The sequence below is a fragment of the Oncorhynchus masou genome, chromosome 31, assembly GCF_036934945.1.
Source record: "Oncorhynchus masou masou isolate Uvic2021 chromosome 31, UVic_Omas_1.1, whole genome shotgun sequence".
NCBI lineage: Eukaryota > Metazoa > Chordata > Actinopteri > Salmoniformes > Salmonidae > Oncorhynchus > Oncorhynchus masou.
The window spans coordinates 102,674,093-102,686,286 of NC_088242.1; the positions used below are offsets into that span (position 1 = coordinate 102,674,093).

Genomic DNA, 12,194 nt, shown 5'->3' on the forward strand with positions numbered 1-12,194 from the left:
CCTCTGGTCATGGTCTCCCCACTCCCCTCTGGTCATGGTCTCCACACTCCCCTGGTCTGGTCTCCCACTCCCCTCTGGTCATGGTCTCCCCACTCCCCTCTGGTCATGGTCTCCCCACTCCCCTCTGGTCATGGTCTCCCCACTCCCCTCTGGTCATGGTCTCCCCACTCCCCTCTGGTCATGGTCTCCCCACTCCCCTCTGGTCATGGTCTCCCCACTCCCCTCTGGTCATGGTCTCCCCACTCCCCTCTGGTCATGGTCTCCTCACTCCCCTCTGGTCACTCCCCTCTGGTCATGGTCTCCCCACTCCCCTCTGGTCATGGTCTCCCCTCTGGTCATCTCCCCACTCTGGTCATGGTCTTGACTCTGTCTCCCCTCTGGTCATGGTCTCCCCACTCCCCTCTGGTCATGGTCTCCCCACTCCCCTCTGGTCATGGTCTCCCCACTCCCCTGGTCATGGTCTCCCCACTCCCCTCTGGTCATCCCCACTCCCCTCTGGTCATGGTCTCCCCACTCCCTCTGGTCATGGTCTCCCCTCCCCTCTGGTCATGGTCTTGACTCTGTCTCCCCTCAGGTCATGGTCTCCCCACTCCCCTCTGGTCATGACTCTGTCTCCCCTGGTCATGGTCTCCCCACTCTCTGGTCATGGTCTCCCACTCCCCTCTGGTCATGGTCTCCCCACTCCCCTCTGGTCATGGTCTTGACTCCCCACTCCCCTCTGGTCATGGTCTTGACTCCCACTCCCCTCTGGTCATGACTCTGTCTCCCCTCTGGTCATGGTCTTGACTCTGTCTCCCCTCTGGTCATGGTCTCCCCACTCCCCTCTGGTCATGGTCTTGACTCCCACTCCCCTCTGGTCATGGTCTCCCCACTCCCCTCTGGTCATGGTCTCTCCCACTCCCCTCTGGTCATGGTCTTGACTCCCCACTCCCCTCTGGTCATGGTCTCCCCACTCCCCTCTGGTCATGGTCTCCCCACTCCCATCTGTCTCCCTCTGGTCATGGTCTCCCACTCCCCTCTGGTCATGGTCTCCCCACTCCCCTCTGGTCATGGTCTCCCCACTCCCCTCTGGTCATGGTCTCCCCACTCCCCTCTGGTCATGGTCTCCCCACTCCCCTCTGGTCATGGTCTCCCCACTCCCCTCTGGTCATGGTCTCCCCACTCCCCTCTGGTCATGGTCTCCCCCCTCTGGTCATGGTCCCCACTCTCTGGTCATGGTCTCCCCACTCCCCTGGTCATGGTCTCCCCACTCCCCTCTGGTCTGGTCTCCCACTCCCCTCTGGTCATGGTCTCCCCACCCCTCTGGTCATGGTCTCCCCACTCCCCTCTGGTCATGGTCTCCCCACTCCCCTCTGGTCATGGTCTCCCCACTCCCCTCTGGTCATGGTCTCCCCACTCCCCTCTGGTCATGGTCTCCCCACTCCCCTCTGGTCATGGTCTCCCCACTCCCCTCTGGTCATGGTCTCCCCACTCCCCTCTGGTCTGGTCTCCCACTCCCCTCTGGTCATGGTCTCCCCACTCCCCTCTGGTCATGGTCTTGGTCATGGTCTCTGTCTCCCCTCTGGTCATGGTCTCCCCACTCCCCTCTGGTCATGGTCTCCCCACTCCCCTCTGGTCATGGTCTCCCCACTCCCCTCTGGTCATGGTCTCCCCTCCCCTCTGGTCATGGTCTCCCCACTCCCCTCTGGTCATGGTCTCCCCACTCCCCTCTGGTCATGGTCTCCCCCACTCCCCTCAGGTCATGGTCTCCCCACTCCCCTCTGGTCATGGTCTCCCCACTCCCCTCTGGTCATGGTCTCCCCACTCCCCTCTGGTCATGGTCTCCCCACTCCCCTCTGGTCATGGTCTTGACTCTGTCTCCCCTCTGGTCATGGTCTCCCCACTCCCCTCTGGTCATGGTCTCCCCACTCCCCTCTGGTCATGGTCTCCCCACTCCCCTCTGGTCATGGTCTCCCCACTCCCCTCTGGTCATGTTCTCCCCACTCCCCTCTGGTCATGGTCTCCTCACTCCCCTCTGGTCATGGTCTCCCCACTCCCCTCTGGTCATGGTCTTGACTCTGTCTCCCCTCTGGTCATGGTCTTGACTCTGTCTCCCCTTTGGTCATGGTCTCCCCACTCCCCTCTGGTCATGGTCTTGACTCTGTCTCCCCTCAGGTCATGGTCTCCCCACTCCCCTCTGGTCATGGTCTCCACACTCCCCTCTGGTCATGGTCTCCCCACTCCCCTCTGGTCATGGTCTCCCACACCCCCTCTGGTCATGGTCTCCCCACTCCCCACTGGTCATGGTCTCCCCACTCCCCTCTGGTCATGGTCTCCCCACTCACCTCTGGTCTTGGTCTCCCCACTCCCCTCTGGTCATGGTCTCCCACTCCCCTCTGGTCATGGTCTCCCCACTCCCCTCTGGTCATGGTCTCCCCACTCCCCTCTGGTCATGGTCTCCCCACTCCCCTCTGGTCATGGTCTCCCCACTCCCCTCTGGTCATGGTCTTGACTCTGTCTCCCCTCTGGTCATGGTCTCCCCACTCCCCTCTGGTCATGGTCTCCCACTCCCCTCTGGTCATGGTCTCCCCACTCCCCTCTGGTCATGGTCTCCCCACTCCCCTCTGGTCATGGTCTCCCCACTCCCCTCTGGTCATGGTCTCCCTCCCCTCTGGTCATGGTCTCCCCACTCACTCCCCCCCACTCTGGTCATGGTCTCCCCACTCCCCTCTGGTCATGGTCTCCCCACTCCCCTCATGGTCTCCCCACTGGTCTCTCCCACTCCCCTCTGGTCATGGTCTCCTCACTCCCTCTGGTCATGGTCTCCCCACTCCCCTCTGGTCATGGTCTCCCCACTCCCCTCTGGTCATGGGTCTCTCCCACTCCCCTCTGGTCATGGTCTCCCCACTCCCCTCTGGTCATGGTCTCCCCACTCCCCTCTGGTCATGGTCTCCCACTCCCCTCTGGTCATGGTCTCCCCACTCCCCTCTGGTCATGGTCTCCCCACTCCCCTCTGGTCATGGTCTCCCACTCCCCTCTGGTCATGGTCTCCTCACTCCCCTCTGGTCATGGTCTCCCCACTCCCCTCTGGTCATGGTCTCCCCACTCCCCTCTGGTCATGGTCTTGACTCTGTCTCCCCTTTGGTCATGGTCTCCCCACTCCCCTCTGGTCTTGGTCTTGACTCTGGTCTCCCCCACTCCCCTCAGGTCATGGTCTCCCCACTCCCCTCTGGTCATGGTCTCCCCACTCCCCTCTGGTCATGGTCTCCCCACTCCCCTCTGGTCATGGTCTCCCCACTCCCCTCTGGTCTTGGTCTTGACTCTGTCTCCCCACTCCCCTCTGGTCATGGTCTTGACTCTGTCTCCCCACTCCCCTCTGGTCATGGTCTTGACTCTGTCTCCCCACTCCCCTCTGGTCATGGTCTTGACTCTGTCTCCCCACTCCCCTCTGGTCATGGTCTTGACTCTGTCTCCCCACTCCCCTCTGGTCATGGTCTTGACTCGGTCTCCCCACTCCCCTCTGGTCTTGGTCTTGACTCGGTCTCCCCACTCCCCTCTGGTCTTGGTCTTGACTCTGTCTCCCCACTCCCCTCTGGTCATGGTCTTGACTCTGTCTCCCCACTCCCCTCTGGTCATGGTCTTGACTCGGTCTCCCCACTCCCCTCTGGTCATGGTCTTGACTCGGTCTCCCCACTCCCCTCTGGTCATGGTCTTGACTTGGACTCGATTTACCCAGTGACCCTAACCCTACCCGGTCTTGGTCTTGAACACAACACTTTTAACCTGCATCCTTAACCTCTGTTAGATCATTAGGGTCCGTTAACCTGTGTTAGGTCACTGTGCTAGGTCACTGTGCTAGGTCACTGTGCTAGGTCACTGTGCTAGGTCACTGTGCTGGGTCACTGTGCTAGGTCACTGTGCTAGGTCACTGTGTTAGGTCACTGTGCTAGGTCACTGTGCTAGGTCACTGTGCTAGGTCACTGTGCTGGGTCACTGTGCTAGGTCACTGTGCTAGGTCACTGTGCTAGGTCACTGTGCTGGGTCACTGTGCTGGGTCACTGTGCTAGGTCACTGTGCTAGGTCACTGTGCTGGGTCACTGTGCTGGGTCACTGTGCTAGGTCACTGTGCTGGGTCACTGTGCTGGGTCACTGTGTTGGGTAACTGTGTTGGGTCACTGTGCTAGGTCACTGTGTTAGGTCACTGTGCTAGGTTACTGTGCTAGGTTACTGTGTTGGGTCACTGTGCTAGGTCACTGTGCTAGGTTACTGTGTTAGGTCACTGTGCTAGGTCACTGTGCTAGGTTACTGTGCTAGGTCACTGTGTTATGTCACTGTGCTAGGTCACTGTGCTAGGTCACTGTGCTAGGTTACTGTGTTAGGTCACTGTGCTAGGTCACTGTGCTAGGTCACTGTGCTAGGTCACTGTGCTAGGTTACTGTGCTAGGTCACTGTGCTAGGTCACTGTGCTAGGTTACTGTGCTAGGTCACTGTGCTAGGTCACTGTGCTAGGTTACTGTGCTAGGTCACTGTGTTAGGTCACTGTGCTAGGTCACTGTGCTAGGTCACTGTGTTAGGTCACTGTGTTAGGTCACTGTGCTAGGTCACTGTGCTAGGTCACTGTGCTAGGTCACTGTGTTGGGTCACTGTGCTAGGTCACTGTGCTAGGTTACTGTGTTAGGTCACTGTGCTAGGTTACTGTGCTAGGTCACTGTGCTAGGTTACTGTGTTAGGTCACTGTGCTAGGTTACTGTGTTAGGTCACTGTGCTAGGTCACTGTGTTAGGTCACTGTGCTAGGTCACTGTGCTAGGTTACTGTGTTAGGTCACTGTGCTAGGTTACTGTGCTAGGTCACTGTGCTAGGTTACTGTGTTAGGTCACTGTGCTAGGTTACTGTGTTAGGTCACTGTGCTAGGTCACTGTGCTAGGTCACTGTGCTGGGTCACTGTGCTAGGTCACTGTGCTAGGTCACTGTGTTAGGTCACTGTGCTAGGTTACTGTGTTAGGTTACTGTGCTAGGTCACTGTGCTAGGTTACTGTGCTAGGTCACTGTGTTAGGTCACTGTGCTAGGTTACTGTGCTAGGTCACTGTGTTAGGTCACTGTGCTAGGTCACTGTGCTAGGTTACTGTGCTAGGTCACTGTGCTAGGTTACTGTGTTAGGTCACTGTGCTAGGTTACTGTGTTAGGTCACTGTGCTAGGTCACTGTGTTAGGTCACTGTGCTAGGTCACTGTGCTAGGTTACTGTGTTAGGTCACTGTGCTAGGTTACTGTGCTAGGTCACTGTGTTAGGTCACTGTGCTAGGTTACTGTGTTAGGTTACTGTGCTAGGTCACTGTGCTAGGTTACTGTGCTAGGTCACTGTGTTAGGTCACTGTGCTAGGTCACTGTGCTAGGTCACTGTGTTAGGTCACTGTGCTAGGTCACTGTGCTAGGTTACTGTGCTAGGTCACTGTGTTAGGTCACTGTGCTAGGTCACTGTGTTGGGTCACTGTGTTAGGTCACTGTGTTAGGTCACTGTGCTAGGTTACTGTGCTAGGTCACTGTGTTAGGTCACTGTGCTAGGTCACTGTGCTAGGTCACTGTGTTAGGTCACTGTGCTAGGTCACTGTGCTAGGTTACTGTGCTAGGTCACTGTGTTAGGTCACTGTGCTAGGTCACTGTGCTAGGTCACTGTGTTGGGTCACTGTGTTAGGTCACTGTGCTAGGTCACTGTGCTAGGTCACTGTGCTAGGTCACTGTGCTAGGTCACTGTGCTAGGTCACTGTGTTGGGTCACTGTGCTAGGTCACTGTGCTAGGTCACTGTGCTAGGTCACTGTGCTAGGTCACTGTGCTAGGTCACTGTGCTAGGTCACTGTGCTAGGTCACTGTGTTGGGTCACTGTGCTAGGTTACTGTCTGACATCCCTCTGCTTCTCACTGTTGTCTTCAGGAGGAGCGTTTTGCCTTCCTGGCAGAGTGGTATGACCCCAGTGCTGCTCTCCTGCGCCGCTACCAGCTGCTGTTCTACCCCAAAGATGGCTCTGTGGAGATGGTAAGCATTAGGCTAGGCAATCACACGGTCCTGTGGTGTTTGCAGGCCAGGGGCTGATATAATCACATGGTCCTGTGGTGTTGGCAGGCCAGGGGCTGATATAATCACATGGTCCTGTGGTGTTGGCAGGCCAGGGGCTGATATAATCACATGGTCCTGTGGTGTTGGCAGGCCAGGGGCTGATATAATCACATGGTCCTGTGGTGTTGGCAGACCAGGGGCTGATATAATCACATGGTCCTGTGGTGTTGGCAGGCCAGGGGCTGATATAATCACACGGTCCTGTGGTGTAGGCAGGCCAGGGGCTGATATAATCACATGGTCCTGTGGTGTTGGCAGGCCAGGGGCTGATATAATCACATGGTCCTGTGGTGTTGGCAGGCCAGGGGCTGATATAATCACATGGTCCTGTGGTGTTGGCAGGCCAGGGGCTGATATAATCACATGGTCCTGTGGTGTAGGCAGGCCAGGGGCTGATATAATCACATGGTCCTGTGGTGTTGGCAGACCAGGGGCTGATATAATCACATGGTCCTGTACTGTTGGCAGGCCAGGGGCTGATATAATCACACGGTCCTGTGGTGTTGGCAGGCCAGGGGCTGATATAATCACACGGTCCTGTGGTGTTGGCAGGCCAGGGGCTGATATAATCACACGGTCCTGTGGTGTTGGCAGGCCAGGGGCTGATATAATCACACGGTCCTGTGGTGTTGGCAGGCCAGGGGCTGATATAATCACACGGTCCTGTGGTGTAGGCAGGCCAGGGGCTGATATAATCACATGGTCCTGTGGTGTTGGCAGGCCAGGGGCTGATATAATCACATGGTCCTGTGGTGTTGGCAGGCCAGGGGCTGATATAATCACATGGTCCTGTGGTGTTGGCAGGCCAGGGGCTGATATAATCACACGGTCCTGTGGTGTTGGCAGGCCAGGGGCTGATATAATCACATGGTCCTGTGGTGTTGGCAGGCCAGGGGCTGATATAATCACATGGTCCTGTGGTGTTGGCAGGCCAGGGGCTGATATAATCACATGGTCCTGTGGTGTTGGCAGGCCAGGGGCTGATATAATCACACGGTCCTGTGGTGTTGGCAGGCCAGGGGCTGATATAATCACATGGTCCTGTGGTGTTGGCAGGCCAGGGGCTGATATAATCACATGGTCCTGTGGTGTTGGCAGGCCAGGGGCTGATATAATCACATGGTCCTGTGGTGTTGGCAGGCCAGGGGCTGATATAATCACATGGTCCTGTGGTGTTGGCAGGCCAGGGGCTGAGTGTGGGGAGGATGCTGTTTCTTTAGATATATTTATGCTCTCCCTTTTTAATCTTACATATTGTCCTCTGTCTGAGCTTCAGCCTTGTACGATGTAGAATCTGTATCTTGCGTACACAGAAGTTACTTAAAATATACTGAACAAAATTATAAACGCAAAAGTCCCCTGTTAAGTCCCCTGTTTCATGAACCAAAATAAAAGATTCCAGAAATGTTCCATACGCACAAAATTTCTCTCAAATGTTGCTGTGGGACCTTATATACTGTAGATAAGTGTTTGCCTTTCCAAATCATGTCCAATCAATAGAATTCACCACAGGTGGACTCTTATCAAGTTGTAGAAACATCTCAAGAATGATCCATGGAAACAGGATGCACTTGAGCTAAATTCTCATAGCAAAGGGTCTGAATACTTACATAAGGTTTTTCTGTTTTTTATTTGTAATACATTTGATTTTTTTTTTTGCTTCGTCATTAATGGGGTATTGTGATGTCATTGTGGTGTATTGTGATGTCATTATGGTGTATTGTGATGTCATTATGGTGTATTGTGATGTCATTGTGGTGTATTGTGATGTCATAATGGGGAATTGTGATGTCATTATGGTGTATTGTGTGTAGGTTGATGAGGAAAACATTTCATTTAATCCATTTTAGAATAAGGCTGTAACGTAACAGAATGTGCAAAAAGGGAAGGGGTCTGAATACTTTCCGAATGCACTGTGAATACCCTGACTGTTTCCCTTCAACATGTAAATACCCTGACTGTTTCCCTTCAACATGTAAATACCCTGACTGTTTCCCTTCAATATGTAAATACCCTGACTGTTTCCCTTCAACATGTAAATACCCTGACTGTTTCCCTTCAACATGTAAATACCCTGACTGTTTCCCTTCAACATGTAAATACCCTGACTGTTTCCCTTCAACATGTAAATACCCTGACTGTTTCCCTTCAACATGTAAATACCCTGACTGTTTCCCTTCAACATGTAAATACCCTGACTGTTTCCCTTCAACATGTAAATACCCTGACTGTTTCCCTTCAACATGTGAATACCCTGACTGTTTCCCTTCAACATGTAAATACCCTGACTGTTTCCCTTCAACATGTAAATACCCTGACTGTTTCCCTTCAACATGTAAATACCCTGACTGTTTCCCTTCAACATGTAAATACCCTGACTGTTTCCCTTCAACATGTAAATACCCTGACTGTTTCCCTTCAACATGTAAATACCCTGACTGTTTCCCTTCAACATGTAAATACCCTGACTGTTTCCCTTCAACATGTAGATACCCTGACTGTTTCCCTTCAACATGTAAATACCCTGACTGTTTCCCTTCAACATGTGAATACCCTGACTGTTTCCCTTCAACATGTGAATACCCTGACTGTTTCCCTTCAACATGTGAATACCCTGACTGTGTCCCTTCAACATGTGAATACCCTGACTGTTTCCCTTCAACATGTGAATACCCTGACTGTTTCCCTTCAACATGTAAATGCCCTGACTGTTTCCCTTCAACATGTAAATGCCCTGACTGTTTCCCTTCAACATGTAAATGCCCTGACTGTTTCCCTTCAACATGTAAATGCCCTGACTGTTTCCCTTCAACATGTAAATGCCCTGACTGTTTCCCTTCAACATCAATGTTGCAACATGTAACATACAAAGTGCATGTTAGTTTAATGTTTAAACTACTTTGTTTACAAGTCATATCCCCATTTTGATAGATTCCTCTGAGAAAACTAGTGTCTCAATAATGTCTAGAATAGAGCCCCACAGTGTAGGTGTCATACCCATAAAACCTAGCAGTCAAACAGGGAAATGGTTCCAATCGATGTTTCACCATTCATTGTTTCCAAAGGGGATTTTAGAACCCCTTAAAATAAGATCTGTGTTTTGTGTAGACTTACCTTGGCATGAGGTTTTGATAGCCATGTAAGTCTCTCGAGGACAAGGTGACTTTTATCAATATATTCGGCTCTATTTACACTCAGTTTCAAACATTCTAATGAGCATCAAAGAAGACATCATGCAAGACTTCAAAACCCTTCCAGCACCTGCACCTCACCTCAAGCAGACACCTTTACTAACAGGTATTGTTCCTGCAGGTCTCTAGCAGACACCTTTACTAACAGGTATTGATCCTGCACCTCATCTCTAGCAGACACCTTTACTAACAGGTATTGATCCTGCACCTCATCTCTAGCAGACACCTTTACTAACAGGTATTGATCCTGCAGGTCATCTCTAGCAGACACCTTTACTAACAGGTATTGATCCTGCAGGTCTCTAGCAGACACCTTTACTAACAGGTATTGATCCTGCACCTCATCTCTAGCAGACACCTTTACTAACAGGTATTGATCCTGCACCTGATCTCTAGCAGACACCTTTACTAACAGGTATTGATCCTGCAGGTCTCTAGCAGACACCTTTACTAACAGGTATTGATCCTGCACCTCATCTCTAGCAGACACCTTTACTAACAGGTATTGATCCTGCACCTCATCTCTAGCAGACACCTTTACTAACAGGTATTGATCCTGCACCTCATCTCTAGCAGACACCTTTACTATCAGGTATTGATCCTGCAGGTCTCTAGCAGACACCTTTACTAACAGGTATTGATCCTGCAGGTCTCTAGCAGACACCTTTACTAACAGGTATTGATCCTGCACCTCATCTCTAGCAGACACCTTTACTAACAGGTATTGATCCTGCAGGTCATCTCTAGCAGACACCTTTACTAACAGGTATTGATCCTGCAGGTCTCTAGCAGACACCTTTACTAACAGGTATTGATCCTGCAGGTCATCTCTAGCAGACACCTTTACTATCAGGTATTGATCCTGCACCTCACCTCTAGCAGACACCTTTACTAACAGGTATTGATCCTGCACCTGATCTCTAGCAGACACCTTTACTATCAGGTATTGATCCTGCAGGTCTCTAGCAGACACCTTTACTAACAGGTATTGATCCTGCAGGTCTCTAGCAGACACCTTTACTAACAGGTATTGATCCTGCACCTCATCTCTAGCAGACACCTTTACTAACAGGTATTGATCCTGCACCTCATCTCTAGCAGACACCTTTACTAACAGGTATTGATCCTGCAGGTCATCTCTAGCAGACACCTTTACTAACAGGTATTGATCCTGCACCTCATCTCTAGCAGACACCTTTACTAACAGGTATTGATCCTGCACCTCATCTCTAGCAGACACCTTTACTAACAGGTATTGATCCTGCAGGTCTCTAGCAGACACCTTTACTAACAGGTATTGATCCTGCAGGTCTCTAGCAGACACCTTTACTAACAGGTATTGATCCTGCAGGTCTCTAGCAGACACCTTTACTATCAGGTATTGATCCTGCAGGTCTCTAGCAGACACCTTTACTAACAGGTATTGATCCTGCAGTTCTCTAGCAGACACCGTTACTAACAGGTATTGATCCTGCAGGTCTCTAGCAGACACCTTTACTAACAGGTATTGATCCTGCACCTCATCTCTAGCAGACACCTTTACTAACAGGTATTGATCCTGCAGGTCTCTAGCTGATACCTTTACTATCAGGTATTGATCCTGCAGGTCTCTAGCAGACACCTTTACTAACAGGTATTGATCCTGCACCTCATCTCTAGCAGACACCTTTACTAACAGGTATTGATCCTGCAGGTCTCTAGCAGACACCTTTACTAACAGGTATTGATCCTGCACCTCATCTCTAGCAGACACCTTTACTAACAGGTATTGATCCTGCACCTCATCTCTAGCAGACACCTTTACTAACAGGTATTGATCCTGCAGGTCTCTAGCAGACACCTTTACTAACAGGTATTGATCCTGCAGGTCATCTCTGATACCTTTACTAACAGGTATTGATCCTGCAGGTCATCTCTGATACCTTTACTAACAGGTATTGATCCTGCAGGTCATCTCTGATACCTTTACTAACAGGTATTGATCCTGCAGGTCTCTAGTTGATACCTTTACTACCAGGTATTGATCCTGCAGGTCATCTCTGATACCTTTACTACCAGGTATTGATCCTGCAGGTCTCTAGCAGACACCTTTACTATCAGGTATTGATCCTGCAGGTCTCTAGCAGACACCTTTACTAACAGGTATTGATCCTGCAGTTCTCTAGCAGACACCTTTACTAACAGGTATTGATCCTGCAGTTCTCTAGCAGACACCTTTACTAACAGGTATTGATCCTGCAGTTCTCTAGCTGACACCTTTACTAACAGGTATTGATCCTGCAAGTCTCTAGCAGACACCTTTACTAACAGGTATTGATCCTGCAGGTCTCTAGCAGACACCTTTACTAACAGGTATTGATCCTGCAGTTCTCTAGCAGACACCTTTACTAACAGGTATTGATCCTGCACCTCATCTCTAGCAGACACCTTTACTAACAGGTATTGATCCTGCACCTCATCTCTAGCAGACACCTTTACTAACAGGTATTGATCCTGCACCTCATCTCTAGCAGACACCTTTACTAACAGGTATTGATCCTGCACCTCATCTCTAGCAGACACCTTTACTAACAGGTATTGATCCTGCAGGTCATCTCTGATACCTTTACTAACAGGTATTGATCCTGCAGGTCATCTCTGATACCTTTACTAACAGGTATTGATCCTGCAGTTCTCTAGCAGACACCTTTACTAACAGGTATTGATCCTGCACCTCATCTCTAGCAGACACCTTTACTAACAGGTATTGATCCTGCACCTCATCTCTAGCAGACACCTTTACTAACAGGTATTGATCCTGCACCTCATCTCTAGCAGACACCTTTACTACCAGGTATTGATCCTGCAGGTCATCTCTGATACCTTTACTGTCAGGTATTGATCCTGCAGGTCTCTAGCAGACACATTTACTA

General features: G+C 51.1%; 1 protein-coding gene across 1 annotated transcript in view; it reads left to right on the plus strand.

Moving 5' to 3' along the window:
- LOC135525090 (nucleoside diphosphate kinase homolog 7-like) overlaps window positions 1-12,194 on the plus strand; it is an 88,955-nt gene that overhangs the window by 25,189 nt on the left and 51,572 nt on the right. The window contains exon 2 of the mRNA XM_064952844.1: window positions 5,909-6,010. Coding sequence (XP_064808916.1) covers window positions 5,909-6,010 — 102 coding nt within the window. The remainder of the gene's footprint in view (window positions 1-5,908; window positions 6,011-12,194) is intronic.